Genomic DNA, 25,123 nt, shown 5'->3' with positions numbered 1-25,123 from the left:
GGATAACACTCAGGCCCAAGGCGAACCTTTCTCTCTGGTTGCCTCCTTTTTTGAGTCCAAGAAGCTAACTGCTCATTTTATTTCTGCCTCCCTTTCAGCTACATTTGTTCATATGTTCCTTTCTAATCCATGTGAGGTTGGAGGGCAGGGCTTTCTGATAAAATGCATGGCTATAAATGAGGCCAACCACAGCTGGGAGGGCCTTACCCCTCACACAGACTTGGATGTAGATAAAAACAGATGTGTATATAGATGAGTACTCTCTAGAAATGCACATACATGTGCCTGCACAATGGTCAGAGGGATAAAATTTTTTAAAATATGGAATATCACTTCTATAGAGGGTGTGTGTGTGTGTTGGGGGTGACTTTGTTTCGGTTAAGTTAAAATGGCATATACTTTAAACATCAATGGAAATTTATACTGTCACTTTGGAGCCACTATTCAGAATTAGACAATTTTAGGTATATTTCTTGTCATGTGGTTCAATTTGTGAATGTCCATATTATGATTAAGAGCAAGAAGTCAGTGAAAGTTATGCCTTTCTTTCTGTACCTTTCCCTTTTCTGGGTGTTAGACCAGTGCAAGTAGAAACATGAGGACAGGAATCCTGGCCTGTCTCAGCTCCTGTAACAGACAGACACGGCTGCTTTTGGATACAACACAGACATTTTGTGGTTAATTTCTTTACACATGTCACTACTTTCCATTTAAATGTTTAAATCACATGAAGGAGATAAATCACAAAAGTCATCAGTAAAGCATCTCTTGTGACAACTTGTAATTAAGCCGGGGGGAAGATGGAAGGTGACACAGGGAACTGCATCCCCAGGCTCACAGATTCTGTCATGAATGCACAGGGAGTACAAAAGGAGAGGCAAGGGGCACATTTTCTCCTGTGTTTTTTGTTTTGTTTTGTTTTTTTCCGGTACCGGGAATCGAACTCACGACCTTGCGCTTGCCAGGCAGGCGCTGTGCCGCTGAGCTACATCCCCAGCCCCACATTTTCTCCTGTGTATACTGTATTTATCAAAACAAATGAAAACAACATCAACTTGGAAATCCCTACATTTGCTCTTTTTGCTTTCTCTTGTGTGGTTTTTCAGGAGTTCAGGAAGGGCAAGAAGCACTCAGCTGAGATGATAACAACACAGGACATCAGAGACCATTGTCAAGGCAAAACAGCTCTGCAGAAATGACCATCCCACACGGCCTGTCTCATTCACCTCTCACCATGAACATCTGATATGAAGCCACGCATCTCACACATTTTTCGTTACCCACAGAAAAAGAGGCTTCAGGATTTTTTATACAAACAGCAAAATGAAGTTTGTGAAGGCATGGACATAGACACTGAAGGGACAGGCGAACAGTCTTGATGTGCCCCAGTACCTAGGCTCAGACCCTGCTGGGACAAATACAGGGGGAGTAACTCGTTTAAGCAAAACATTTGGATTGAATCTTAATTTTTTCCAACCCTAAAGTGCAGATAATATTTCTATGTGAAATTTCTCCTTTTCTAGATCAAAACTATGCATAGCACAAATTTCAGGATCTAACATAGTCATTTCTCCCATTCCTAGACTGCTTTTGTTTTTACAGAAATCAAAATTATTAAATGAAGATGCACAAAATCACTACTACTGTAAAAGACTAGTAACTCTGAACTGCAAAAGAGGTCAGGATTGCAAACACCATCCCACTGCTTTATGCATGAAATGGTAGAGATTGCTTTCAGAAGCACTTCATAGAATGCACATTCTCAGGTGCGGCCCAGACGCATCCAGTGAAAACATGAGGACATGGCAGGGAAGGTATGTTCTGAAAAGAGCCCCAGGCGATAACTCAAGTTGGAGTAAATATCTTTATCCAAGAAATAAACTGACCTCTTTGGTTTGGGTGTCTTTCTACTCACATGCAGAGCTGAGCCCATTTAGTGGTGCCTCCCACCCCCAAATAAGGTAGGATAAAGAACTAGTGAGCCGGGCATGGTGGCACACACATGTAATCCATGTGCTCTGGGAGACCAAAGCAGGAGGATTGGAAGTTAGCGAGACCCTGTCTCAAAATAAAAATGAGAATATACCAACTCCCCATGATAAATGTAATCAGATATGTACTGCAAATATGTGGTACTAATAAAAATATTTAAAAAAAAAAAGAAGAAGAAGAAGAAGAAGAAAGATAACAGGCTGGGGATGTAGCTCAGTGCAAAGACCCTGGGTTCAATCCTCAATACCACCACCAAAAAGCAAACAAACAAAGAAAACCCTGAGTTGTGTGTTTTTTCTTTAATAACCCAGAAGACATCCTAAGTGAAAGTGAGTAAAATTAGCTGTCACTAATTACTAGAAATTGCTAAGACCTAATGAAGGGGTCACCTCTTGCTCTAGGGTGTCTTTTCCACCCTCTTGAGTAGAAGCCTTTTAAAAAGCTCTCAGTGTGCTAATTGTTGGAGCAGATCCAGGTCCCATGCAGCAGGGCTGCCACTGCATGCCTGCTGAGACTTACTTACCCCTCAGGATGTAGTTCTGATAGTTCTGATCAGCCTCAGCTCCCACCTTGATCAAGCATGTCAGACCTTCAGCCATGACAAATTCATGCACCAAATCTTTGTCATCCTGTCAGGAAAGAAAGAAAAAAAGACTTCAAATGCAATCCCTGTCCATCTTCCACCCAGGCTGTGCTTTTCAAACTATGTATGAGCCTTTGAAGCCAGAATGACCCCTAAGGATTGTTCTGCTCTATTCAAATGAAGCATCTTAACTCTTGCCAGAGGAATTTTACAACCAGTCTTCACGATGTTGTTTGCCAGAGACCAATTATTGCCTTCTGGGCAATCTAATAAAGATAAAGCAAATGAATCCCTTGCCTGTCAGAAATATTTATAGTGTTCTGTTTTTCATTCTTTAAAAATTACCAGGCTCCACATCCCCCACAGGTCCCCAGGGACAGGCCACATGAAGCTCTGCTGGCTTTTTTTTTTTTTTACTACAGGAAACATTTGATTGCAGCACAGACCATTGAGTGAAGGATTCAAAGCCACTCCACTGTTCCAACACAGGACTTGCTAATGACCTCTGTGAAACTAAGGGAACAGCTTCCCCAGCCTCCTACATTGTCTGCTTGAAGAGAGTGCAGAACAAGCCATTCATCTGGAGAAACTGTGACATCCCCCAAAAGAACCACCTTGGTCTCCATCAGCAGAGGTTAGGACATGAAAAAGACTTCAGGGTCATATAATCCAGTGGTTTTCAAAAACAGCTCTCCAGATCTGCTGACCAACAGACCAAACAGTTCACTGAGACTGGCAGCAAAAACCTCACCTAGGAACCTGTTAGAAATGCAAATTGCTTGGCCCTACCCCGGAGCTACAGAATGGGAAACTGCAGTGCGGCTAGGCTGTATACACCAAGGTCTTCAGGTAAGTTGGAGGCACTCAGAAGGTTTTCATCCCTGACATCTTCATATTACGATCATCTGGGAGCTTTAAAAGGATTAGGAACTAAGACCATCTGCAGATGGATTTGATCAGAACTTCTTGCGTGAGGCCCAGGCTCTGCTATTAAATTCCTCAGGAAATCCTTAAAGGGCAGCCCATTCAAGAACTGCTGATCTAATACTACTTTCCCTTTAAAGATAAAGACTCTTAAACTCAGGAGTGGCAACAAACACTTGGCCCATACCACTGAACCATGTCTGGCTAGCTTCCAACCTCAGTTTCCTCTAGTACAAATTCCAGGGAGCCCTCTGAAACAGATTTTCCAGCACCATTTTCCTCCGCTAAGAGAAGAAGATTTCCTCAGCTGTATAGTGCCTTGTCTCAACCGCATCTAGGATAAAGCTGGAACATCCATCTTCACTTACAACAGAGCAAAAATTAAAAAAACTTCAGTGATGTAAACAGTACAAAGCCTAATAGAATAATGAAAGGTTGTTATTATGACAACAACCATGGTTTATATCTAAAAGAAAAAAGGTAATTTATTCAACTGACAGAATTCTCCTATCCGTACATGAAATCAATTCTTCCTTTTGATTTTATGGCACTTTCCAGCGATATTCAATGGGGTGTTGAGCTAAATGTAGGTAGACATAAGAAAGGGTCCCTGGGAACTAAATACCACTCTAGGGTCTGAGCCGGCTTGAGGCGGGTGAATGACGCCTATGCCCTGAAAGTAATGAAACACAGCTGTGTTAACCCAGACTTTGAGATAATCATGGCTGTGGAAGAAGCAAATGGGACAATATCGTGAGTTTTTGGAAAATTACTTTACACTCCTATGTATAAAGGAAATAAAAAAAAATTCTCTCTCCATCCGTATCCTTTTCCACCAGCATATGTGAAAAGTGGACATTTAGATGAGCTCATGTCTAGTCAGAAGGTTTTTCCAAGCATGTAACAAATGTTTATTACTTTAAAACTAGATTCGCACATGACTTCATGGTGAAAAAGTGAGAACAAGTTCTCAAGAAACCACTTAAGCTAATCACTAATATTAATATACAAGAGACCTGGCTGGTAAAGACATGTGGAAAACAACACTGGACAGGGCAAGAGAGTGCTTATAAAAGTTAATTCAGAATCTTGACTGTAATGTATTCACATATGTAAATAAGGATTTAGAAAAGAGAATCTTCCAAATTGGCAATGTACTAGATTTTAAATATGTATCCTAAAAATACAGAGGTATTAAAACATTATTTTTTAAATGTTGGTTTCAGACTAGAATGAAATAAAAATGTTAGCACAGACTGATAAGTATTGCTGTATTTCAGAATTTTTTATAACAGGTGTGCATTAACCGTTGATCACTTTTTAAAATGCCTGTTAGTCAAGGGATATTCAAGTCAATCTAAATGACTAATGGCTCTGTTATTCAAGGCCTTAAAATGTAGCTTCAGTAAAGAACCTCCACACCTAGAAAACAAGAGAGACGATGAAGACGCGGACCCAGGGGTAGAGAAGTGGGGACCTAAGCCCCAGACAGCTTGCTGCTTGTGTAATCTGGTTAATCTCTGATGCATTGCTGCCTTGTGGCTGAGCACTGTTTTGTGCACATGTGTGTGGTCCTCCAAACAGACCATAAACTCCTGGTAACAAGCACCTTCTTCCTGGCCTACATAGTGCCAACTAGGCTGCTTGAAAGTATTTGTTTAATAAATAAATAGCAGAAAAAAACACCCTTGAGAATTCAAGGAACACATACTATGGGGTAAGGTTAGCTAAAGGAATGTGTGACAAGTCTAAGCATGTTTGCATTTGGTTTTTTTTTAACTTTTCAATTTAGAAAACGTTAAACATACACAAAAACAACAGAATAGTCTAATGAACCACAGATGCCAATCAACTTATGCCAATCCTATTTAACCTTTCATCTATCCTGTCCCCTGCTGTATCAATCTGAAGTAAATCCTATATATCCCACCACTTTCTAAGTATTTCAATATGTATCTCCAAACTATAGAAATTCTTTTTAAAAATATATACCTGAAATAGAAATTAAATACTTTTTAAAATAATTGTCAAATCTCCAGTGAGCAAATCTGTAATTGCTTCATAAAAACTTTTTTACACTTTGTATTAGTAGCCAAATAAGATCCACACATGACAGTTAGTTATGACTCTGAAATATTTTTTAATTTACGGATTTTCTCCATCTTTCTTTTCTTCCCTTGAAACTTATGCATTGGATAAACCAGGTCATTTGTCCTTTAGGGTAGCCAGAGTCTGTTTTTTGTTGATTATACCCCTGTGGTATAGTTAAATATGTGTCGGTGTCCTGGACCTTTTATAAATTGGTTGTTGCGTATTGAGGTAGGACCAGATCCAAGGTCCTAAATCTTAGTTTGACCAAAATCATAGTTTGTATTTCCATCAGGAAGAACACAGCATCTTGTTTTATCTCATTTCTGTCAGGTTTGTAATTTTTTTTTTTCAGTACTGGGTACTGATCCTGATAGGACAAGAGTTTGTGTCTTTCTCAATGGACTCACTTGCCGTATCAATCCTAGGGCCTTCACACTGAGTTATATCATCAGCCCTTTTTAATTTTTTTATTTTGAGAAAGGATCTCACTAAGTCTCTACATTGCCCAGGATGGGCTTGATTTGCAAGCCTTCTGCCTCAGCCTCCCAGGGTACTGGGATTAGTGGTGTATGACTAGCAACTCTTGATGATCAATATACAAATCCATTAACTAGAGGGGCTGCAAAATGGGGACATTGTAATTTTACATTTATTCTTACCCATTGCCTACAATATTTCTATAACCAAGACTTCCTCTCAACTATTATATGATTATCCTGAAGTTCATACATGAAAAGACAAAATAAATGTGAGAGCCTAAAACTTTATCCATTTTCTCATAATGAGCTAGTCCACTAGCTTTTATTGCCTAATCATTTTGCCAATCCATTATTATTCCTTAATATCATCATGAACTTCTCAATTCAGACTTATTTGGTATGTTTAGAACCATTGCAATTATCATCTTCATTGATTCTTATTGTCCCATCTCTGGCAACCAATGGGAGATCCTCCAACTTGCTTCGGAGTGCTTTTGGAAATAATCCTAACAATATCTAATTCTTCCTACTGTCTGTATAAGAGGGTCTAAGTTGATAGCATTTTCTACTCCAGATGTGGAATTAGGCACTTCTCCCAAGGACTCTGGTTCATTTCGGTGTTTTTAGATCACAATCTCATTGCTAGCCATGCTTTTTTCCAATAAATTTATTACTGTTTCTAGATCTTTTCAGTGAAAAGAGAAATACATAGTTCTTTCATTGCTTATAATACACACTATGGGTCCATTCTGATACTTCCAACTAAATTGAAGAGTATACTTCTTAATTTTTAAGAATGCTAAGAAGGACAGAATTAGAATCTCCACACAGTCGCAGAATAGTAATACAAACACTATTATCTTTCATATTATTACTGTAAAGAAATTGTATGTGTGTGGTTCTTTTCATTGTTAGGATATATCCTACTAAAGACGCAGAAATGACAATGTTTTAAAGCCACTTGGGATTGCTCCTTTCTGTGTGCGCTGCCAACCATATACTCAGGAGGGAAAAACCAAAGCTGAGCAGTGGTGACCAGAGGAGGCTAACAGGCTGGATGAAGTACAGCGAGGAGTAGTATGATTGCAGCCCCCTGCGACACAGTGAGAGTCTGGCCCAACCATAGGGACCTGGGTTGGACAGGACAACATAATGGAGGATGAAGAAGCTTTCTTTTAGTAGGCTGAGTAACAGCAAGACCTAGAGGGATACACTGGAAGTAGAGTTTTGGACAAGTGGCATTGCATTTACTATGTAGCAACTAGGACTGAAGACATAGACATCTGCCAGAAGACCATTCAGCTCATCCAGTCCATTCATTTGTTAAGGGGTGCCAGACACTACACAAGACTCCAAAGTCCCAGAAAAAAGTCCAGAGAGTTCACAGATGCTGGATTCAGACACATGCTCTACAGTATTTTAGGTCCTGCGTTAAAGGTAAGCACAGGATACTTCCAAGCTATTTGGAAGGATGCTAACTTGGGGAAGGGATCATTTGGAGAGAGACTCCCAGCAGGAAAAAAACTGAGAAATACAGAAAGTAGGCATGGGTGGCAAAACATCCTCGACAGAAGCTACAGGTCTGGGGAGCAAAAGAGGGGAATGAAAAGAAAGGGCATGGCTGGCTCTTGGAAAATAGCTGCAGGAGGAACTCAAAATGCAGCCAAGACAGTGAGATTGGCAGCAGCACCAGACCCAGGTCTTCAGTGTCAAACTGAAGAATTCGACAAGACCTATAAAGCAAGATAGAACCAACAGGAGAGTGATCCCCTCAACTCCCAGTGGCAGGAGGCTAAGAATGGACTGATCTGGAGAGGCCCAAACACAGGCAATGCCATGTGCAGCTGGTGCCATTTCCAAGCAAGAGAAGGACAGCCTGAACCAAGGCAGGCCTCTGAACCAACAATTCCCAAGATATGCAGCCTGACACAGTGACTGGGCGTGGGGTGGGGGGAAGCAAATTGGAGGCTGTGGGAAGAAAAGAGGGCTTGTCTCTGGAAAATCTTCACAGAATAGAACTTTGTACTGGGATGAGACAAAGGCATAAGTAAACAAGCTGAAGGAAGAATAAGGACAAGAATGAACAAAAGGAGATGCCTTTTTGAGCTACATTTTGCCCATTCCTCCCTGCACAGATAGGAACCCACTCTAGCTAGAACCCGCGTGAACACGCAAAACATAATTTAAGGATATGGATAAAATGGGAACGGAAGGGAAATAGAATATACTCTCAGGTTCAAAATCCTAAGAGAGAGGAGCAATGAACCCAGAAAGACACAGGCTCCATGTAAAGGTCACCTTCACAAACCTACCTCCTGACTGGGCCCCTGAAGTCTCATTGTTAACTATCTCATAGCCTGTTTGCATCCTGACTTTATCAGGACCAGGACAGAGGGCAGGCTTACAAGGGATGGATATGATGAAACCCAAGAGGGAGCTTTGCACATGTGCATGAAGGGGAACATCCACAAAGTGTGGTTCATAACAAAAAACACTGGAAACTACCCTAATTATCTGTCCAAAGAGCAAACCAAGTGCTGTAGTCACACAATGTAATTCTAGCCAGAGCTCCTTCAGTCAGACCTTCACCCTGTCCACTCTTAGTAGGCAAGCTGACATAGAATGAGTGCAACTGGATGACAAAGATATGAAGTTAGTTCAAAAGAGTACCACATACTGTTGGTGAATATGCACGCATCATGCATGCACACAAAGAACTCAGTTTCAACACTCAGCAGAGTGGGGTGTGGAGGTCAAGTGGGAACTGGCATGGGGAACAGGACACAGGTCTTCAATTATGTGCATGACAGGCTTCTCTTTTTAAAAACTTCAATATAGAAAAAATGTGATTGGATAAAGTTGTCTTTCCTTGTATGTTTGAAATAGTTGATATGATAAAAAATATTATCTGATATTCTAACCTAATTTATGGTGTGGTTTCCTTCTTGTAATACACAGTGATATAAGCTTGTCTGTACCTAATTCCATACGAAAGCAAAACAGGACCGAAGAATATTTTTTTTTCCTTTTTACCTGAAATATCTGCTTCAAGGAGAAAAGGGCCCTTCTTAAATCTCGTCCACTGGAGTTGTACAGTTTTTCTGAAATAAAGAATACAACAATTAATTTAACTGACCCCCTGGATGGTATAAACAGAAGATATGAAGGATGAAGCACTTCCATGAGCTAGGTGTTATAACAGGACACACAGTCTTTACCTCCAACTGTATAAAGATTGATTTGTACACATGCCTGGACTGTTACAGGTGGCAGAGAGAGGCATACACGAGTTGTGGAGGATATGTTCTGATTTGCACATGCAGCCCCAGCCTCCTCTCCAGATCTCTGTGTATCTATCTCTTCACAGACTGTTTTCCAGCTTATAGATATTTCCACTTGATGGTCTACAATACCTAGAAAACGCAATGCAGCCAAAACAGAAAGCTTCCTTCTACCCTATTCCTTATAGCACCTGATGCTTTCTGCACATGTATTCAGAAAAGCTGTGGTGCCCCGTCCCCCTATCCCTGCTGGTCACTTCAAGCACTCTTGTGGGCCTGGGTTCCCCAGGCAGCAGGCAGCCTATACAGACTAACTGGCTCCCTCCAATCATGCAATGGCGCTCTACGCAGGAAGCCACCCTTACCGCTTCCTAGGCCTGACCACTCATTCATATTCAAGGATGCTCTGGCTATTTAATTGGTCACATTTCACATGGACTAACTGAGCACAGCTTTGCAAAGGAGGAGTTCCCTAATTCCATAGCAGAAGGTGAGCTTCACATAGGACCCATCCTGCAGTGATCACTACGCAGGAGACAGAAAAGTAAACCACAGTGACCAGTTGGCCAGTGGGTGGTGCTACAGTGTGTTGAAGACACACGGAGACAATGCCCACCTTGTGCGTTGAGACTATTCCTGCCTACTCTCTTACTGTCACTATACGTTTGTGTAGAATTAGTATTGTTTATTCCTTAAATGTTTGGCAGAATCTCCAAGATAGGCTCCTAGGTGTGGGGTTTGTTTGGAAGGCATTTAACTAGGAATTCAATTCTTTCAATTAATAAAGGGCTACCCTGGGTATCTATTTCTTCTTAAATGAACTTGGATAAATTATGTCTTTCAAGAAAATTGTCCATTTAGGTTGTTGTAACTGTATGAACATAAAGCTGCTCTTAATATTCCCTGTCATTCTTTTATTGCTCTCTTATGGCAATCTTCCTTTTTACCATTGACATTGATAATTTGTGTGTTCTCTCCTTTTTACTTAGCCTTGCTAGAGGTCTATCAATTGTATTAATTGTATTAATTAATTGTATTAGTAAAAGTCATTTATTGATTTCACTGGGTTTTTTTCACCACTTTCCTGATTTGTATATATTATCTTTCTTCTATTTGCTTTGGATCTCATTTGCTTTTTCTAGTTCTTAAAGTATAAACTTAACTAACTGATTTCAGACCCTTCTTCTTGTTGAACATACTTAATGCTTAAAATTTATCTTAATGCACTGTTTCAGCTGCTTCTTGAAAATTCTGATATACTGTGTGTTTTCATTCAAAATTTATTAATGTGGGATATTTTATTAAATTCAAGCTGGAATGAGTTAGTCCTTTTTTTGACAAATGGTTTATCATAAATACATTGCTTAATTTCTAAATATTTGGGATTTTCCAGATATCTTTTTGTTACCAATTTCTAACTTAACTTCTTTATGATCAGAACATAAGCTTTGATATCAGTTCTTTTAGATATATCAAGGCTTATTTTATGACCCAGAATGTGGTTTATTTTGGGGAATGTCTCACGTACACTTAAAAAGAGCAAGTATTGTGCCATTATTGGGTGAACTATTTCATAATTATTCACTAGGTCAGGTTGAGTGATAGGGTTGATCAGGTCTTGTATATTTTTACTGATTTCCCACTTATTTGTCGTATAGAGTAACATGAAAGGAGTGAAGCTTCCAACTCATAGAGTAGATTTGTGTGTTTCTCCTTTCAGTTTTATGATTTTGTGTGCTAGGTGCTTTGAAGTTCTGTTAGGTACATTCATACTAGAGACTGCTATCACTTCCAGCTACATTGAGGTTTTTTTCCTTGTGTAATGTCTCTTTTCATCCTTGGAAGTATTCCATGTTGTTTTTTTGTTTTGTTTTGTTTTGTTTTGTTCTGTTTTGGTTTTTCTCCGGTACCAGGAACCGAACTCACGACCTTGCGCTTGCCAGGCAGGCGCTTTTGCTGCTGAGCTAAATCCCCAGCCCCTAAAACAGATACTTTTTGTTTTTGTTTTTCTCCGGTACCGGGAACCAAACTCACAACCTTGCGCTTGCCAGGCAGGCGCTTTGCCACTGAGCTAAATCCCCAGCCCTGTCCATGTTTTAAAGTCTGTTTATTAATAGGATCACTTTAGAAGGGTGCTTGCATGATGTACCTTTTCCCATTGTTTCATTTTTAACCTATCTATGTAGAGCTTTTCACTGGTATAGTGGCATCGTATTCTTTATACAATCCAACAATCTCTGCCCTTTAATTACCATGCATCTCTCCATTAGTATGTATTTTTAACCTCTAGAACATCACAACTAACTCTGCAATGGTACAAGAACAGATGACATCAGGGAGGATCTAATGCTGCCTCTCACTCTGTGAAAAGAAACACCCTTCTATATGCCAAAGACATCTTTGAATGGTCTCTAAAAGCCTCCATTCCCCTTATTAACAAGTGTGATTTAATTAAAACAAACTACAGTTTCTATTCAAGAATAAACACTTTCCAGTCCCACTCTCTTTAATTTAAAAAAAAAATTTACAATTATCTGTTTAAGAAGTTTCTATTTCAAACAAAGCTGAACATAAAATGTACTGTCCCCAAATAAGTCTTTTATGCAGAATTCTCATTCCCGACTTGAGATTTACAAATTTTAATGTAATTTTAAAAACTATCAAAGTTCAAAAGAATAGCTCAGCTATATATCATGAATTTTGCATGAAATATCTGACATATTTTGCTTTTTAATTCCATACGTTATAAAGCACTAGGTGAGCTCTAAATCTGAGATCTTACCACGTGGTATCTGTAAGTTGTAGCTTTTTTTTATACAAATGACAGGCAGTAACTTTTTTTTTTACACAGACAAGGATACCCTCTCCTATAGTACTCCAGACAAGTAATTTCCTTATGAGTCATTATTTTAACAAATGTCATGCCTTGTTCCCTATGTCACATGAGAGCAATGCTGGAGTCATTTCCATGATGGATGAAATAAAAAATAACCAAATATTCACTTAAAGGAGTATTACTCTAGAGCACTGCTCTTTGGAAAGATAATTCAGTAAGATATTCCCTCTCTACAAAGATCCAATACTACGGTGTAAAGTTACAGTGCTTAAAACAATTTTTTTCTATTTTTAAGACATATTGTTACCACAAAGCTTCTATACCCAACCTGACTTGTTCTGTTGATTCTTAACATACACTTTAGGGACACCAGTCTACCGAAAGTCTTAGGAAGAACTAGGAACCAGAAATGTTCACAAAAGACACATAATTTTACCTAAGGATGGTTCCTGCTGGTGGAAGAGGATAGAGCAGGCATTTCATTTAGGCTAAAAGCCTAAAGGAGAAGCACTCCTTCCCAAAGCCCAGGACCTGGCTTTCTTAGTGCATTATTAACTAACACCATCATAGGAAACATGATCTGGAGCTTTACCTGCTGCGTGACATACTGAGTTCATGAAAAAAAAAAACAAAAAAAAACAAACAAACAAGCATTCCATTTGATTCCCATCTAGGTTTCAAAACACAGAAAGTCACACTTAATGATGGCTATGCAGGCCTCTCCTTTAATTTATACTAATGTGTGAAGGACTCACCTAGGAACAGTTCCTAGGCTATCAGGTTCCTAAGGGCATGCTTGATATCAATCTTGGGTCTGTTTCCTGTTGAACTCCAATCATTCCTTCTTTAGAAGCAGCCTATCTATACAGACTCAAGAATGACTCTCAGCCTTGGGTTACATGGGTGTGTACAAATCTTCCTTGACACAGGAATACCAGTAGCCTTCACACTCCCTAATTTGCCATGTAGTTCTGTCTCTGCAGACTGTCCTCTGTGAGAGTCCTATATGTATATCTGTGTGTCTGCATGTGCACAGATGCATTTTTGCATAGGGCTCTGGCCTGTGATCAGTGGAACTAAGATTGCTGGTCTTCTGCCTCTCCACAAACTACACCGATGCACTGTGCAGACTGTCTTAGCAGCCTCTAAGTGCCAAGGGGTAGAATTCCAAATGTTTCTGCTGCCTGGAAATCAGATAATGCCAAAGAAAGGAGATGCTATGTGTGGAGCAGCAGCAGGAATGGGACTGAAAGCCCTTCCTCTGCCAACGAAGGACAGTGGTTGGGCTTCCCTTAAATGCAAACCCCTAACTCTACCCTGAGCCCACAGAGCGTCTCTTTTCTCCTCTATCTCTACCTCAGTTATAATCACTTGACAGTGTAGTGGTAGGGCCAAGCCCCTACCAGGGGAGAGGATTGTTTCTGCCATGCTTACTCAGCCAGAGAGCTCAAAGTCACAGTATCAAGGACAAAAGATGCCTAAGCAATCAAGCATGGCAGGTGCATCACTTCCAGGTGGATGTCAAGAAAACTCAACAATAAAACTTAACAGTAAAACTCAAAGCAGAAATGTAGGGCAACTCTGAAGTCCTAAAGCGGTGCCATTACCCTGAATCATGGGGACTGCCCAGTGGGAGGGGTTCAAAGAGGAACCCAGCAACACATGGGAGCTAAGGCTGCAGGGGGCTCCAGAAGAGCCAGGGTATTTTCCTGGATCTGGGGAGAAGCTGAGGAGGGCGAGAATGAAGGAGTATCTGCACTCTTCCATAGTAAACCTACCTGGATACAAGCATGCATTAGCATTAGCCTGTGAGTAAAGGGCAATTAGCAGCGACCTTTGGTGCAGGCCATGAGGTATAATTGGAATCTCACTTAGTAAAGTCTTTGTAACTGCCCCCTCATCCTTCCTCCATGTATCTTGCCTTTTAAAAATGAGCTATGTTCCTTTCACAGATGCAACTGGTATATTATATTCTAAACTGGCTTATTACAAAGAAACAGAGGGCAAAATACTAAAGGCTATTGAGGACCATTCCTGCTTTGTCATTTGGAAATTCCCTATGTGGCACACAAATATCAATGCTGAAAAGCCAAAGGCATCCTATGCCTCCTACTCAGCCAAGAGTGCAACGAAGACAATTCAATATATGGGGAAAGAAAGGCCACAATACTCATTACAAGGAGCAAGTGAGAAGATTAGAACCAGTTTATATTAGTGAAAGAATATAGGGGTCAGGAACTAAAATCACCTTTGAGAAAGAAATGGAGAGTGTAAGATACGTCTAGATTATCAAGCTTTCAGATCCTTAAAGCATAGAATCTGAGCACACCCTCTCTCAACAAGAGTCCAACATAGGAACAAAGTGCTCCAGGGAAAACTTGGACCAAAATTTTAGTCTCTACTCTGCTCATGAGAGACAGTGACATTCCTTCTTCCCTCGCACTGCTATAAAATTCACCACTGTTTGAGAGATTATTTATAGGCAAAGATGCCCACACACATGTGTAGAACTCTGTCTGCATCATCTGTAGAGAATATAACCATCACAATTTTTCAGGAGCAGCCATAAGAAATGAGTGCCTCATTCTCCAGCCAGAGGATGAATATCAGACACCAGGCAGAGACAGATGGCGGAAAATCACCCCACAGAACATGAAAGTGGCCAAAATCAGCCTGCAGAAAAATCAGCGACCAAGCTTGGGTGATGTTTCTAAATAGAGAGCACTTAGCACAAGTTCCTATAGGTACTGAGTCTAAAGGATTCCACCCTCAACCTTCTTCTCAATTCAAACAGGGTATCTTATTCATAGATGCCAGGAAGTATGTACAGCTGATTTTCAACCTGCAACCATTGCTTCATTAGTAGATACTAGTATTTTAAAGAAAAGAGTGGCATCGTGGAAACTTAATTTTTCAGTAAAACTACTGGGTTTGCCTCTGGAAATCATTTTTTTCCAGTGCTTTTTAAGCTTTCTGGAGTCATACATTTAAAAATCACATGCATGTAAAAAGTAAGTACTCAGATACACAAAATATTATTATTTCAAGGGGGATGGGTACTGGAAACTTCCTAGGGGCTTTCAGGAGACTGCAGGTAAGAATCCTTGATCTAACCCAAGAGCTTCATTTCACACATGAAGAAACTTCATTCTACACATGAAGAAAGACTAGCGCTGGACCCAGGCCTGAGCCTAGAGGTCGGCAGAAATGGGGAAGCCTAAGTGACCATCACTACTACACAGAAATAGCCACACTGTTTGGATGATAAAAATAAGGTAAACACTGAAACCTACTCAAATCCTGACCAAGGCACTTATGTCACCATGTCAATTCAGAGAGAAAGCACAAACATACAAAAGCAAGCGCCCTTGAGAAATCAGACTCATTCCTTCTGCCGAAGGTGATGAGGTTGACTAATGGAAGCAGGTGCCCTCCTGGGGCAGCCCATCAGCCTGGGACCGAGAGACTGAAAGGAGCAAGGCCAAGGTCATGAGACCTGATAAAATGGATGACCGCTTAAGAAGATGTCATTTAAACCCAAATTCTCTTGGATTACAATCACATTTTAAATACTCATTAGTAACATAATCCTGAAAATAGTATTTTTTATGGGGGGTGTGGTTCAGTGGTAAAGTGCTTGTCTAGCATGTGTGAGGCCCTGGGTTTGATCCCTAGCACCAGCAAAAAATATATAACTAAGATTTTAAAGTATCCCTTATTGATGATCTACTGAGGAGGTACTATGCTGAGCACCAGGGTTATAACTGTTCAGGAAAAGAGTCTCAGACATTGAGCCAATGGTCTAGTGACAGAGGCAGGTATGACCCAGGATCATAACACTGTCATCTGAGAAAGGGATGGCAACACTCAGAGGCCTCAGAGGAAGTAGTGGTCAGGACTGTGACCTAGGGCCAGGAAGTGGAGATGAGGTGACCCTGCGCAAAATCCATGATGGTGAATGCCGAGGGAACCCAAAGAAGAGAAACAGCAGGAGCACAACCAGACATGAAAAGGAAGCCATGCATTCTCAGAGGACAACCACCCGGGTGTGACTGATATGAAGTGTATAGAGGTAAGATCACCTAGAGTGAGACACATGGGGACACAGGAAAGCCTCACAGGGCCATGCTGTGGGATTTCAACTTCCTGACTCACAGGCAGTCACAGCGGGCTCTGGAGGGAACATCAGCAGGAAAAGACTCTAACAAGGCAGAGTTTTATGCAGTTCATTGCCTACATGGCTGGCCGAGACATGTAAATTAGGAGGGCGAGGGGATAGAATTAGAAAACCAGTTAAGAGATCTTTGGAATAGGACGTGGAAGAAAACAGGCCACTGACCTAAGAGGGACCCTCTTCCAACTCAGCTGAATGCTCTCACTTTTCAGCCATCATGTGATGGCCTGTAGCAGGGTTTCCCTGTCTCCTCCCTCTCTCTCCTGCAGGCCAGGTCAGCAACTCTCAAAGCAGCGCTCCCCACCCTCCACCCCTTCTCTGTGGATTCCTGCTATTCATTTGGTACCCAGGGCTGGAACAAGTGTGAATGAGGCCGTTTTCTCTTTTTAACCCTACAAATAAGGCATTGTTATTTACTTTTCATGTAGGCAGTGCTTTTTGAAATACTCCCAACCTTTAAAGATTCCTTTGAAATTCTACCCTCTGAAATAAACCATGATGTCCTTGATGTCAGAGCCCATGAATAATTTACCCTATAACCCCAGAAGCTAATACTCTGGTAAATAAATAATTAAATGACTAAATGGCAATGAGGGCACAAAAGAACACATGAGGATCACATAGTATCCAAATTCCTAATGCCTCATCATCTGACCTGATCAAAGCTTTACAGGTTAGCCGAACCTAAAAGCATTCCAAAGTCTGCCTTATTGTGAATGGGCCCAGCCTCCTCCTAAAAACAGCCGCACTCTGCCACATCACTTTAGCCACATGACCAAAGAAGACAACATGACAAATTGGGTTATATTCACAATTATCCAAACTGTAAAGCATCCAAATTCACACTCACTATGTGAATGGATAAACAAATTGCAGTACATCCATATGATAGAGTATTGATTTGGTAACAGAAAGCAATGAGCTACTTTTGAGTAGCCACAAAAATGTATGAAGGAAACTTAAATGTGCACTGCTAAGTGAAAGATACCAGTCTGAAAAAGGTTATATACTATGTAGATATAGCCAGTTATACGACATTCTGAAGTTTTTCTATAGCAAAACTATAGAACGAGTAAAAAAGATCTGTGAGTGTCCAAGGATTGGGAAGGGGAAGAAAGATAAATAGATGAAGAACTAGATTTTTAGCACACAGAAACTATCACTCTATATAATACTGCAGTGTTGTGCACACAGAATATAGAACACAGAGAAATGCGAGTTAGGTGGCATCACTATCCCTGACTTGAAATTATACTACAGAGCTACTGTGATAAAACTAGCATGGTACTGGCAAAAAAAAAAAAAAAAAAAAAAAAAACAGATCTGAGGATCAATGGAACAGATGAGAAGATGCAGAAACAACTCCAAATATACTCAGCCACCTTACCTTTGACAAAGGGGCCAAACATGTTCACTGGAAGAAAGATAGTCTCTTTAATGAATGGAGCTTGAAAAACTGGCTTTCCACATACCAAAGACTAAAACTAGACCCACGTCTATCACCATGCACTAAAGTGAAAAAGGATCAAAGATTTAAATACCAAAACAGAAACACTAAGTCTACTATAAAATAGGTAGAAATCTCGAAGACATAGGTGTAGGCAGAGACTTCATGAGCAAAACCTAGATCACATGGGAAATACTACAAAGAATCAACAAATGGGATCTCATCTTATTAAAAAGCTTTTGCACAGCAACAGAAATCACTAACAGAGTGAAAGACAACCCACAGGGTAGGAAAAACTTTTAGCCAGTTGTCCTTCAGACAAAGGACTAACATCTAGCCCATATAAAGAACTGAAAAAATCAGACCCCAAATTTAAAGATCCAATCCAAAAATGGGTATCTGAGATGAATATGCACTTCTCAGGTAAAGAAATAAAATAGTAAATAAATATATGAAAAAAGTTCAATAGCATTGGTCATTCGAGAGATGTCAATTAAAAGTGAACTCTAATGTAAACTATGGACTTTAGTTAATCGAATGGATGTTGCTTCATTAATTGTAACAAATATACTGCACTCATGCAAGACATTAATAACAGGGAAACAGGAACGAAAGAGGGCCTATGAAAACTCTGTACTCTACATTTAATTTGTTTTCTGTGAAACCAAAATTGTCCCCCCACCAACAAATTATGTCTATCAAAACAAATTATATTCAAAAGCAAGCCCACAGGAAATGAGAGTTCATGAGCCTGGAGCTTATGGCGGGCAGCATTGTTTACAACCCCTTCTGCACACAGGCGTCTTCGAGCCTGGAACATAGCATCTCCTGCCATAAATCATGCCTCATCCCATGCTCCTACCTGTGATCTCCCCATACCAGAGCCGACTTCAATCCATATTGGTTTCCCTCCAGGTTCTAGAAGTGTCTGGCTTGGTTCTGTTGGCCTAGGATCCCTGAGAGAAGGCCCATCAATATTTTTCATCTGTCTGTGCCTATTCTGAGTGTCCAAAGGGAAGGGCACAAACAACACTGAAGACTCTGGGCATTCCAGGATGTTTCATTTTAGTTCTCATGGGTAAATCTGACTTTCCATCTTTCCTTCCTTGAAACAATCACTGGCCACTTTCTATGGGACATGTGCTATGCCAAGCCAGAGAGTAAAAAGACAGCATGCCATTCAAGTTTAGTGAAAAAGATGATCAACAAAGAGAACAGCCCAGTAGTGTAGGTGCTGGACCCCAGGAGGTGCCAGATGCAGGAACATCCTTCCCGGGGGAGGTCAATGGCTCTTGACAGGGAAAATGTTCACCCTCCCTGCCCTAGTTCCTTTGAGAAAAAAGAGGTAGATGTCTAGTCCTTGGAGAGAAGATAAGGATCATTAGCTGGGGTCAAAAGGGAACAATTTGGCATCAATCATGTCAGGGAACAGAGAGGGTAAAACTTGAGAGTCCACCTGCCCCACTCCATGAGGCCATGGCTGTCCCTTTAAGAGTCCTTCAAAGGGGAAATGGCCATTCAGCCATTCATCAAGGCAAGTATCATGTAATGCAAACAAAACAGAACCTGAGAAAGAACTAGACTGTTAAAACAATGGTCTTAAGAAGTGTTCACTAGCCAATGATGCGCAAAGGGTTTGTTCACTTGCCAAAGAAGCACAGTAAAAGAACACATTGTTGTATTTTATAAAGAACAGCAGAAAATTTTTTGGATTGTTACACGTGCTAAGCTCCAACAGTCTTTTCTATAAATTAATTTTATTGGTACATTTCACATATACATAATGGTAACATTCATCATATGGACTTTATACCCAAACATGATATATCTTCATCTTCTCTTTTTCCCCTTCCCTCTCTCCTACCTGCAACTCCCTTCCCCTCCTTATTTAAAAAATCTGTTTCCATTTTTCCTTCTATTCTCTTTTTCCCTTTCCCTTCCTTCCTTCCCTCCTTCCCCATCCCTGGTCCCCTTTCTTTTTTTTTTTGTTTTTTTTGTTTTTGTTTTTGTTTTTCTCCGGTACCGGGAACCGAACTCACGACACTGCGCTTGCCAGGCAGGCGCTTTTGCCGCTGAGCTAAATCCCCAGCCCCTCCTGGTCCCCTTTCATATTTGAACATTTCCTTCCTATTTCATAGTACCTATTATACATTTTGGTCCTTATTGACACATTCAGTTTCTCACACCAGAGAAAAACATGTGATATTTACACGTGTGTCCAATGTACTTCATCTAAGAGTGTGGTCTCAAGGTGCATTCATTTACCTAGAAATGTCTCAAATTCCTTATAGCAGAATAGTAGTTCACTGTATTAAAAAACCATGTCATCTTTATCCATTCATTGGTTGATGGACATTTGGGCTGTTTCCAAGATTTAGCTATTACAAACTGTGCTTTACAAACATGGGTGTGCATATATCGCTGTGCTATGATGCCTTTATTCTTTTGGGAAGGTACCAAGAAGGGGAATAGCTGGGTCAACTGGAACCTCTAGTCCTAGTTTTTTGAGAAATCTCCACACTGATTTCCATAGTGGCTGCACCAGTCTGCACTCCCACCAACAGTGAGGAAGTGTTTTGTTTTGTTTTGTTTTCCCACAACCCCATCAGCATTTGTTATGAGTTGATTCCTTGATAATGGTCATCTCTTGAACAGCGAGGAATGTTAAATATTTTTTCATGTATTTATTTGCTCTTTCTACTTCATCTAAGAAGTGTCTATTCATTTTAGATGTCCATTTTTGGATTGGGTCTTTAAATTTGGAGAGGTCTTTTTTTCAGTTCTTTATGTAGTCTAGATATTAGTCCTTTGCCGGAGGAATGGCTGGCAATACTTTTTTCCCCACACTGTGGGTTGTCTCTTCACTCTGTGTTTCTTTCTTTTTTTTTTTGGCACTGGGAATTGAACTCAGGACCTTGTGCTTACCAGGCAGGTGCTTGTGCCTCTGAGCTATATCCCCAGCCCTGTTGGTGGTTTCTTTTGCTGTGAAAAAGCTTTTTAATAAGGTGAAATCCCCATTGTTGATTCTATGTGATAGTTCCTATGCAGATACAGTTTTGTTCATGAAGTCTTTGCCTACACCTATGTCTTCAAGCGTTCTACCTATTCTACCTTCCAGCAGAGTTAGTGTTTCTGTTTTAATATTTAGATCTTTGATCCATTTCAATTTTAGTTTAGTACATGGTGAAAGACATGGGTCTAGTTTTAGTCTTTGGCATGTGGAAAGCCTGTTTTTCCAGCACCATTTACTAAAGAGGCTATCTTTCTTCCAAGGAAGGTATTTGGCTCCTTTGTCAAAGATAAGGTAGCTGAATGTGTTTGGAATTGTTTCTGTGTCTTCTGGTCTGTTCCACTGATCCTTAGGTCTGTTTTTTGCCAGTACCATGTTGTTTTTATCACAGTAGCTCTGTAGTATAATTTCAAGTCAGGGATTGTGATGCCTTCTGCTTTGCCTTTTGGCCAGAATAAGAGCAGCAAACTTTAAACAGTAGTTTTATCTTACAATAAGTTCACATCAATCTGAAGATTTAAATACCTAGAAGAGGGGCTGGGGATTTAGCTCAGCGGCAAAAGCGCCTGCCTGGCAAGCGCAAGGTCGTGAGTTCAGTTCCCGGTACCGGAGAAAAAAACCAAAAAAAAAAAAAAAAAAAAAAAAAAAAAAAATACCTAGAAGAACAAGCTGCACACACACCCTCCCTGACCTCTGGATACCACCTTTCTGTGCTTATTTCCAGGCTGTGAGTCATGGGCCCAGCAGGGCTGAGCCAGCATGCTGTGCCAGGGTGTAACAAAGCATTGCAGGGAGAAGGCAACATCTCCCCCTCCCTGTGCTCCCAGCTTGGTGAGTCCAACATATCTGAGAACTAGAAGATGCTGTTAATGCAGCATTATATCACAGATAGACTTTAATTATGGAGAAGAGGAAGACAGAGCTGCAGCTAGAAGCTTTAGGGAACTGGTATTTCTGAACCTAATATTGAGCCTTTTGTTCATAGTCATCTCCCACTGAATAACTGAGTTGAAGAGGGCCTTCTGGTTCACCCAGGAAGGGTGTTTTAGTTTCAGGTAGGTAAAGTGACAGCTGTCAGCCCAGTTAGGCCAATAGCAGTGTGCAGCAGGAGAGCCACTGGCAACAGGTTCAGGGTCCCAGGGTCTTATTACAGCTCAACATGCTTTTAGACAAGACCCTTAGTAACTGTAGGCCTCGGTTTTTCATTTCCAGAAGAAAGGCTTGGCAAGTTAAACTATTAGAGTAAGTAACAAAAAACCCTACTAGTTATGGCAGGTAAGGTGATACACACCCAGAATCCTAGCACTTGGGAAGCTCAGGCAGGGGGATCATGGGTTTAAGGCCAGCCTGGACTACACAGTGAATTGAGGCCAGCCTGCATCATATAACAAAACTCTCTCAAGAGACAAAAATGACAGCAAACCAACCAAACAAAAGACTGATGGTCACAGGTTATTGAGAACCTGGAGCAAGCAGAGCCCTATCTCCTGCTAGAGAGATATGAGGTGGTACAACCACACTAAAAAGCAGTTTGTTTCTTATAAACAGGAAGAGACACCCACCCCATAACTCAGCAATTCCATGTCAAGGGCTGTCTATAAGGAAAATGAAAACTGACAGACATAAGAATATCTTACTGAAATCCACAGTGGCCTTATTCATAATGGGAAAATACTCCTAGAATCAGCCCAAATATCCATCAGTCGGTGAAAAGGTAAACAACCTGGTACATTCAAACAAGGGAGCATTACTCAACACATAAACACACTACTGACACATGCAATACCATGGACGAATTTAAACAACATGCTAAGTGAAAGAAGCCAGACACACAAGACTACAGACTCCATCATTCCATTTACATGAAGTTTTAGAAAAGACAAATCTGATATCCAAGGACAGAAAACAGATCAATGCTTGCCTAGATTGGAGGCCAGGGGGATTATGAAGAAGACGCATGAAGGAATTCAGGGGGAAATGTTTTTTGTCTTGCCTGTGACCGTGCATTCAGCCGTCAAAAGTCAAACAGTACACTTAAGATGTGTATATCTTATTGCATTTAAATTCTTCAATAAAGCTAAGAAAAGGAAGGTTGATCCTAGAAATTCTATAATTCAGTTTGACTTCTAACTCTTAACAGATTCATTTACCTTAAGTGACTGTTCCCGTACTGGATAATACCAGGCACAAGAAGATGTTATGAAAATTTACAAAGAAATGTCTTTAAAACATCCCATGGATATAAAGCAACGTACAAATTACTACTGACAGTGAAAGCACTCAGAAGCACAGATACCTCGAGCTGGTATCTCAAAGGCTGAACTGCACATCGAGCCACAGATGGAGGCCAAGACAGTGCCATCCAGGGGATACCAGTGCTGCCATCAGAGCAGTGATAACAGCCTGGTAGGAGGAAAGGAAAGTTCTGTTTTGCTCACTGCAAGGTCCTGGTTACACACTGGTGAACACAGTGTGGTAGTAGTGAGGAACCTGGCATTTAACAAGAGACCCCCACATAGATATGCACAGTTGAGCACAGGTAGTGATGATGTAGAGAAGGACCTTAGTCATCTGGGGAGTCGGGGAGGCTTCTGGGAGCAGAAGACCGCAGGCACATGTTAGAGAAATAAGTAGTTCCTCAGGGGAGTGAGGGCAGGTGCAGCTTTACAGATTAGAGGAATAAACACAGCACACACCAAGGAGGGAGACTGCGTGCGGGTGCTGGGGAGCTTCTGTAGCCCTGTGGTGGGCAGTGCTGCTCCTGTTCACTGGATTAACCACTGGCTGATGCCTAGGACAGTTATCAACCATGCTCATGGTAAGTCAGCTGAGTGGTATTTTCTGATATTATTCAATCACCCAATGTTGCCACGCTTGGTGCTAGGTTTCAGGCTCACCAAATGCACCTGGTGTTTGTCCAGAGAGACTCCAAATGACACTGCCCCTCCGCCTACTTCTGGGACCCTCCAGACTCTGCCCTTCTTTTCCCTCCAGGCTCTGAGCCCCAGGAAAACTAGCCCCACACTGGGGTTTGCTTGTTTCATCCATGTCAGGCTAAAGGGGAAGTCACTGTGCATCCCCTAGATTTTTAAGAAACTGCAGGGAACATGGGTTGAGGGCAGCTCAGAGATCACCCACAGGCGCTATGCTATGACTGGCTCCCCCACCCTTTCTCAGTGCCTTCATCATCCATTCATCCTGAAGTCTGAGCCAATTGAGCCTTTGGAAGAAAGAGTATGAGCACAAGCTATGGACAGGAGAAAAGTACAAGGACCTGCTACTCTAACACCACAACCTAGTCCCCAGATCACTGCGACTGACATAAGCTGATCACCATGCATTACTTCAGGCTGGAAAATGAGCCCAATCCTGACTGGAACATGATAAAATCCAAGGTAACAGGGTGTGAATGAGGGATTTAAAATACATTTTCAAGAGATGAAGTTCTCTTTGGCCTGTGTTGATCTACCACCCATCTGCCCGAATGTCCAACAGCAGCCTGCATTTCTTTCAAGGGCATAAGGCTCATGGGAGGAGAAATACAAGCAAATAATAATCAAGTGCAGCATTGCCGTCTCCACATCCCCTATATGAACCATTGTCTTGGTGGCAGTTAAATGCAGAACTGGGAGGGCGGGTGGCACTTGCCACTACAGACCAGGAACAAGAGCCGCAGGGATGGAGTTTTTGCTGCCTCCTCCCCTAGTGCTCTCCCTTCTCTTTTCCCCTTCCTCCACACAGACCAGAGCCACAAACATGGAAAATGTCCTCAGTAATCTTTGTGGTCTGCCAGCAGGGCCCCAGTCTTCACCACACCCCCTGGGAGACTGGAGTGTTTTCTTGTGTCTCCACATGGCCCCAGAAAGAGGCATGAATACCCGTCATTACACCACACTTAAAGGCTCCCTCAAACACCCACTGCAGATAAAGGTGCCCTTAGGACAAAACCAGGCACCCAAATCATTGCTCTGTTTTGGGAAAGAGCAGAGTTTTCTTTTGTCTTTCCTAGCCTGAAAATTATAAGAAGGTCTGTGTTTGATATTCTCACTGAGACCTAAGATGAGTAGATTTTGAGCCTCCTTTTACCAGTTAATACCTGTAGCTAGAGGGTACTTCAGCAGAGGGTACTAGAGGGTATTTCTGCTGAAGTACCCTCTAGCTACATAAGTCAAGAAAACACTTTTAAGGTCTCTGTGAATAAAATAAGAATTGAAAGAGCAAATCCTCCCTGGCCAGTGAGATATGCGGCAGGTTAAGGACATAGGAGGCACATCCTGACCACAATTTCCAAGCAAATCATCAAAAA

At 41.2% G+C, this 25,123-nt stretch overlaps 1 protein-coding gene across 9 annotated transcripts in view; it reads right to left on the bottom strand.

Moving 5' to 3' along the window:
* Positions 1-25,123, bottom strand: part of Fhod3 (formin homology 2 domain containing 3) — a 455,934-nt gene that overhangs the window by 243,416 nt on the left and 187,395 nt on the right. For all 9 annotated transcript variants that reach the window (XM_005372817.2, XM_005372818.2, XM_013510258.1 and 6 more), the window contains 2 exons: positions 9,103-9,170; positions 2,516-2,621 (listed from right to left, as the gene is read on the bottom strand). In XM_005372817.2, coding sequence (XP_005372874.1) covers positions 2,516-2,621; positions 9,103-9,170 — 174 coding nt within the window. The remainder of the gene's footprint in view (positions 1-2,515; positions 2,622-9,102; positions 9,171-25,123) is intronic.

The sequence above is a fragment of the Chinchilla lanigera genome, unplaced genomic scaffold (genome assembly GCF_000276665.1).
Source record: "Chinchilla lanigera isolate Chin_1 unplaced genomic scaffold, ChiLan1.0 scaffold00001, whole genome shotgun sequence".
NCBI lineage: Eukaryota > Metazoa > Chordata > Mammalia > Rodentia > Chinchillidae > Chinchilla > Chinchilla lanigera.
The sequence above is the reverse complement of the archived record's forward strand: the minus strand, read 5'-3'. Positions and strand labels throughout refer to the sequence as shown.